The sequence below is a fragment of the Hyposmocoma kahamanoa genome, unplaced genomic scaffold, assembly GCF_003589595.1.
Source record: "Hyposmocoma kahamanoa isolate Upper Pololo Valley unplaced genomic scaffold, ASM358959v1 166, whole genome shotgun sequence".
NCBI classification, from domain to species: Eukaryota; Metazoa; Arthropoda; class Insecta; order Lepidoptera; family Cosmopterigidae; genus Hyposmocoma; species Hyposmocoma kahamanoa.
This window is the reverse complement of record NW_020653601.1, coordinates 347,894-354,635: the sequence shown is the minus strand read 5'-3', so window position 1 is coordinate 354,635 and position 6,742 is coordinate 347,894. Positions and strand designations below refer to the sequence as shown.

The 6,742-nt window shown below is 38.3% G+C and overlaps 2 protein-coding genes across 2 annotated transcripts in view; both read right to left on the bottom strand.

Annotated features, from left to right (window-relative positions):
• Positions 1 to 2,802: 2,802 nt before the first annotated feature.
• LOC113225529 (BUB3-interacting and GLEBS motif-containing protein ZNF207-like) lies at positions 2,803 to 3,730 on the bottom strand. Its single transcript, XM_026457852.1, has one exon. It carries the CDS (start codon positions 3,713 to 3,715, stop codon positions 2,945 to 2,947), a length of 771 nt encoding a protein of 256 aa, XP_026313637.1. The 5' UTR covers positions 3,716 to 3,730; the 3' UTR covers positions 2,803 to 2,944.
• A 1,198-nt stretch (positions 3,731 to 4,928) lies between these two features.
• LOC113225530 overlaps positions 4,929 to 6,742 on the bottom strand; it is a 52,350-nt gene continuing 50,536 nt past the window's right edge. The window contains exons 9-11 of the mRNA XM_026457853.1: positions 5,858 to 5,996; positions 5,064 to 5,207; positions 4,929 to 5,018 (exon numbers count right to left, since the gene is read on the bottom strand). Coding sequence (XP_026313638.1) covers positions 5,068 to 5,207; positions 5,858 to 5,996 — 279 coding nt within the window. The 3' untranslated portion in view covers positions 4,929 to 5,018; positions 5,064 to 5,067. The remainder of the gene's footprint in view (positions 5,019 to 5,063; positions 5,208 to 5,857; positions 5,997 to 6,742) is intronic.

Genomic DNA, 6,742 nt, shown 5'->3' with positions numbered 1-6,742 from the left:
GTAACGAAAACAACACCACCTTTTTGCAAATCATTTAAGTAATAATTTAATTATTGAACTACTTGGCAATTTATGAAAATATTTTGCAACCGACTGAAAATGATTAGTATAACATGTTGACGAGGACCCACAGCAAAGCTCCAACCCTTCCACAAAACTTAACAAGTACACTGATTTGATCATTTGGTTGATAAATTAATAATTGTTTTTTTATAAATTAATATAACACAGGTCTATACATTAAATCAGCCCGCTTATTCAGTTTTGCTGAAGGGTTTGAACTTTGCTGTAGGTCCGTTTCGTGTGCCCTATGAAGTCATTATCTGTAGGCGTGGGTGAAGTAAGGGATTGTCTAATAACATATTGGTCACTAATGCAGTTTTTTTTAACTATGTGTATGAAACACATTAATTTTATTTTATATAAAAAAATTAAAAAACAAGATTAATAATAACGCACACACTCAACATAGCCCCGCACTAGGGAAACCCTATGTCGCGGGTGCCATGGACACACACATAGACAACCACTAATTACATCCAACAAGAGAAATGAATGTAGGCCATACAAATATTTTCTCCCGGCCCGGGAATCGAACGTGGGACCTCTGCGTGGCAGTAACCGTTTGGCCACAGAGGCAGGAAGAAATAAACATCATATTACTTACAAATTTGTGCTAGAAATACCTTTAAGAAATTTCAAAACATTCATATTGCTCCGTTGGTTAAGAAATCGCGAAATAGCGTTCTGACTTTTACGTATTTTTTAGGAGAAGGGCCTGATGTTCCAGCTCCAGCTGAGAGAGCAGAATTTCAATTTATATATTTTTGGTCACCTGCTTCTTTCTTAGCTTTCTAATTATGCCATTCCAGTTAAAAACTTAATCTGCAAAAATTATGATTGTTGATGACGATGCAAATGCGGGAGAAATAACGATTACGATCATTCCTCGATTGAATAACTTGAGAAATGAGTACGAAGACATGTAATATTTGTTGCCGTTCAATTTATGTAGATAAACACTATTTACATTATATAAATATAAGGAATTATTATACTAACAATCTTTGTTAAACAAAGAAGGGAAAAAACGAACAGAATTTCATTGAGAGACGCGCATTACGCCGACGCAGCGTTGACTGGCAAGGTTTCCCCTTTGAATAGCTAAAATATTTTCGTGTTGGTTTCCCCCTCGGTTTTGGCATTTTGTAAACTTGTTCTAATCTATATTATATTTATAAGAAAATGAATGTATCTGTAGTTGTCCCGTGTGTATCCTATTATTCATTCACAGTAGTCTAGTAGCTGTAGAGTTACTCGCGAAAGAGGTCGTCCAGGGAAGTACTGCCACCTTACCTATTTCTGCCGCCAAGCATTAATGTTAGCATTACTGCGATTCGGTTTTGAAATGTGCTGGTGAAATTACAGGCACATGAGTCTCGCTTACCACCAGGCGCACGACTTGCTCGTCCCGTTACTGGCACTCACGCCCACAAAAGTTTCTAAAGTTTTAGATCCCACTGTGAGGCACCAATGAGGAGATTTGGTAGTCGGCTTAGAGTCGGCGGCTCAGCGATAGCAACCGTTAGTCGTGCGGAGCGCGACGGGAAGTGAGATAAGAGAGAAAATAGGGAGGGTACTGTACGTACGCGCGGGGCGGCCCACCTAAGGCACTAGCCTTAGAGAGAACCGGATGAAGTCCGTGCAAACGTGGATTAGGACCTGACTTAGATGGTCCTCGCTCGCACAGGTCATTGTGCCCTTCGCGTATAACCAAGAGCTTGATAGAGAGTGGCACTATAAACAAAACTTATGTAGAAAGATATGGGACTATCAGGGACAGATCCATGACCATAGCCCACCACGCTAGCCCGATGTGAGTTGGAGACTTCAAAAATGTTCAAGGATACTACAACGCATTCCGGGTATAGTTACTTTAGTAATAGGTAAAACATAGACTGAATGAACTTTCTTTCTAGCTGGTCTTAACCAGACCCTACAACCCTCAACTAGTACATCTATTAACGCATTTAACTCTTAGAATATAGAGCTTAAAATCGATTTATTAAAATGTAATAGCAGTAGAGGTCATTGTGCAAGAGCTCGTCCAGGATGAAATAATGCCACCTTTCCCATTTCTGTCGCCAAGGGACAGGGATGGGACTTGTCAACTTATGACTCAGTGGCAGTGCCCCTCAGATCTCTGCGATTAAAACCCTGAGTGACACTGCAACTGTTATGGACAGGCGTGTCGCTTACCACCAGGACGACTTGTCCGTCCCGTCACTTGCGAGAGAGAGCATGAAACTTAAAGCGCTGAATGGAGTCAATTGAAGAGGTGATGTCATTTAATCCGACACGTGAAGCATTTATATTAAAGGACTGCAATGATACTAAAGATAATAAACACAATATTTATCAAACAATTTCAACAATATTTTAAAAAATTATAACTCATTTGTCTTATTAATTCTTGCCTTTCTCTAGATCAGTTCTTTCAGTCTCTTATGTACTTAGTTTCAAAAGGCAATCGAGTGTAATAGTAAAATAGCTCTGTTTTTAACGCTTTTAACGCGTTTTTAACGCTTTTAAATGTTTGCTAACAGAAGTTAGCAAACATTTAAAAGCGTCACAAATTCCGAATCAACACTGAGTAATCAATAATATTGGTACAAGTCGATTATCCACAATATACTGCGCTACTTTGACCACGTTTATCAGTTACCAGATAAAACAAATAAAACGCCAAGTTACTGCGATAACTTATCCTTGAATCAGATACGAAGAAAAGACGGAATATTGTTGCGCAACATTTATTTCTTACAGCGTTTAAACAAAAAAACCTAGATTTTTTAACTTTACTGAAAAGTCTTCGTAAATTATATCCAAATACGTGTATCGAATTGTCCATCACATCACAATTATTTCCATCAATCACATTCCGTTATATTTTACACAGCACGTCATACATTGTCTGTGCAACTTCGCTACCCGCAAACGGAATGTAGCAGCAGTTGTGAGAGGGTTGCACTTTTCCAGGAGTTATCGAAAGTTGGTACTTCGCTCTCCCAATATACAACGTTTCTCCGGATACAGTTTTTCCTCCAGGTAAAGCTCCGGGCGGCACATTTCCTCTCGTCGCTGGAATCCATCGGAAGCTATCAGGCTTTGCGATGAGGACTTCAATGTTCTGAACCGGGACTTCCTTCATGTTATAAGAAACTGATGCCGTATTATGTCTTATGGAGAATTTTCCAGGAATCAAGTTATCATTATGCCAAGCTCGAATGACCCATAGGGGGCTTCCGTCCCATCCTTCGCGTCCACCGACGACGGCTTGACCAGTAAGATACGCTGCCGTAGTAGCTGTTGTAGGCACCCAATTGCATTCTCCGAATTCAGGCGCCATTCCTTCAATTGCCGGTTGTTGAGGTTGATTAGAAGTTTCTCCATGGTATATGTAGTTGGTTATATAGGTGGGATTGGAAGGGGGTTCGCTTGGTGGAGGTACGGGCATTGGCATGGGCATTGGAGCCATGGGCACGGGAAACATGACCGCTCCAGGAACGTAATAAGGGTACGGTCCTGGAGGGACAGTTACTTGCCCACCGTCAGGGGGAGGGGGTTGGAGATGTGGCGGATAGCCATCATGTGGTGGTGGTGGGGGCCAGCCTCCATAGTACGGCGGTGGTGGTCCATGAGGGTATTTACTCATTGTCACTTTTGTTTCACTACCGATCCTTGAACAATATACGATACTGATATCTTTGGTATCGCAAGTCCGCTTTATATTGAATGGGTGTATCTTATCATTGATAACAACGTTCGATAAATTCTGTAGGAATTATTGAGTTACTCACTATATTTTTGAATCATATACGAATTACGTCATTATATATGTTAAAATATGCACAACAAAACAAAGAAAACACGTATAGTTTCTCACCAATCTTTTAAAGGTGGGACAAGATTACGAACCACCTCTTGTTAGGATTGTCACACACTTTTTTCGCTTTCTTCATTCATATCAGTTCTTTGCAGGTACACAAGTCTATTCGGGATGTCTTGGCTTCTTAAAACAAAGAAACTGCTAATTATTGTGTAAAATGAATATTTAATAACAAAAAGTACACATCGAATATAAAATACTAACGAAGTAAATAAATTAGTAGCGCATCTAATTGTAGTTTTAAAGAATTAATGTATTTGTACAATTATACAAAGAAAATTTATGATTACACTAACATTGACTTCTAATGAAGTGTCGTTACCCCTCCCTTAAATTGGTCGGGCAAATAAATGAAGTACAATGTATATTAATCATAATAAAATATATGTTTACGTACAAATTTATTGAAAGAATCCACATTTTGATAAAAAGGATTAATGTTATCATGTTCATAATAATATCGTCGTTATTGTTAATGCTCGTTGGCATAAAACTTATACAAAATATCTTAGAGCACCTTTAAGAGACGTTTATAGTTACTTTTTATCAACGTTTATTCTAAACGATTAACGGCGTTTCTTCGTCATTTTAACTTATTTAATTTAATTGAAACATCGAACATTGTCTAAAAATAGAAGTCAATTAATTTGCTACTCCGCGATCGCAGTGGAGTTAAATCGGGCAAAATTGCAAAGATTTCAGCCAAGCATCGAACAATCAATCAACCCTCTATCGTGTGTATTTTTGGCGGTGGTGTCTGTGACTGTTTTATTTATTTTATTAATTTTATGCGAAGGAAGGGTGGGAAAATTAACTGCATGAAAGAGTATTCAACACAAGCGCGATTATTTTGCACAATTTAAGCACCGCTGAGTTCGCGAAATAGCAAATAACATGGACTCCCGCACAGTAACGTCTGAGTGTATTAATTACATCATTATCTGTTTTTCAAGTAAACAATATAATCTATTTAAAAATTTATTATTTGTTAATATATAAAAAATATTATTTATTATATATTAAAATCGACAGACTAATAAATACTGTTAATGCTCGCAATATTCGAGAACTTTCTAGAATAATTCATTCTAGAAAGTTCTCGAATATTCCAGAAAGTTCTAAGTGAGAACAACGGCGCGAAAGACACAGCGGTTGCCGTCCATAAGTGCCGGCCACACGAACGACTTGATGAGGTCGGAGCGCCGCTCGCGCCCGTCCCCCACCGTGAAGCGCACGTGCTTCTCTGGGTCCATCACCACTGAAAAATAAACAGACTATTCTAAAGAGAAATTCAAAGAAATGTTATAAAAAACGTAAAGAGAACAGAAGTATATCTGCATAGAAGTACGTGAGGTACGCGTCCTTACGCGATCGCTACAGACTGTTTTTGAGTATGAGATAAGGCGTGGCTAACAAGGTCTCGATCTATTTTTTCAAAAAAAATAGACCGAGACCTAGACCGAGGTTCCTAATTCGACAGTATCTTTTTGTGTGTATGATTATTCCGACATTTGTGAAGCCATTTCGGTGATTCTTTTTTCGTTGGAAAGGGGGCTCCTCATTAGTGGCCCCATTCAAATTTGGGGAAAATATTCCACCTCTAACTACTAGGCAAACTAGGAGGTGAATCTGGTTTATTGGATTTCGCCCACTTTCCGTTAACTGAGTTCAATAAAACTTAGCGAGTAAATAAGTCAATGGAGTAAATGTATTTCCACAAGTTTTTAAGGTTGTTTTCTTTAATAAAAAAAATATGATTGTTACTTTCTCATAATATCACGCTACTTCTAATCTAAAACGCAACGAGTAGGCCTAATAAATTTATATAATAAAGGTATTACCACTACCCCATACGAGAACGGTAACCAATCTCCAATAAGATATAATGGTAAAAGAAGAAGTACACACCCGGTGTGAAGTCTGTGTCGATCCGGAGCGGTGGCGAGTGCAGGCTGATGGTCCAGGCGGCGCGGCAAGCGGCGGCCACCAGCGCGTGCAGCGGGGCGCAGCCGCCAAGGCACGGGTACTCGCGGAGGGTTGTCAACACCTGCAATTCATTTCAACGAATGTAAATACTGTTACCTTATACGTGTAGCCTTCCAATCGCTGACATCTCAGGGGTCGTAAAGAATATTACTACAACCGTGGAGCAATAACTGAAGATGAATGCTAATCTCCATTTTACAGATCATAACTCTGAAAAAGGTCAAAATTACGATTGTACCTAGATGACGCTGATTAATAGCCTGGAAGTAGTTTATATCATGTAAAAGACCGTGGGTATCAATTAATCCCTTTATAGTATGAAATATAAAAACTCACTTTTTTTCCTAGTATAGTTATTCATTTAGTATGAGTTAAAATTATTTTCTGCACTTTGACAAATATGCGTGTCAATAGTTTAAATTAATTTATAAATAAACGCTTCCTTATATGGGTAGATGCTGAGAGTTGATACAAGTAAAAGAACAGTCGGCACTATTCTTAAAATCTGTGCAATAAGCAAATAAGCGCCATCTAGTTGATTTGTGTGTTATCACTAGAAATTGAAGCAGCTTTGATAAATTGCAGCTTGTCAATGTAAAACAAATTAATTACAGAAATAAAAAAACCAAAAAGTTTTTATTGAAGTACAATCGGCATAACAAACAAAACAGAGGTTGAGACCTTCCTATTACGTAATTGAATACTTGTGTCAGGAGATCCCGCTCTTTCTTACCTAAATCATATTTTATCATATTTTAGTAAAAACGGTAAACAATAAAACAAAAGATAAATGTTTACCTTACGTCT

Coding starts and splice junctions, on each gene's coding strand:
- LOC113225529 (XM_026457852.1), bottom strand. CDS start 3,715: ATGAGTAAATACCCTCATGGACCACCACCGCCGTACTATGGAGGCTGG.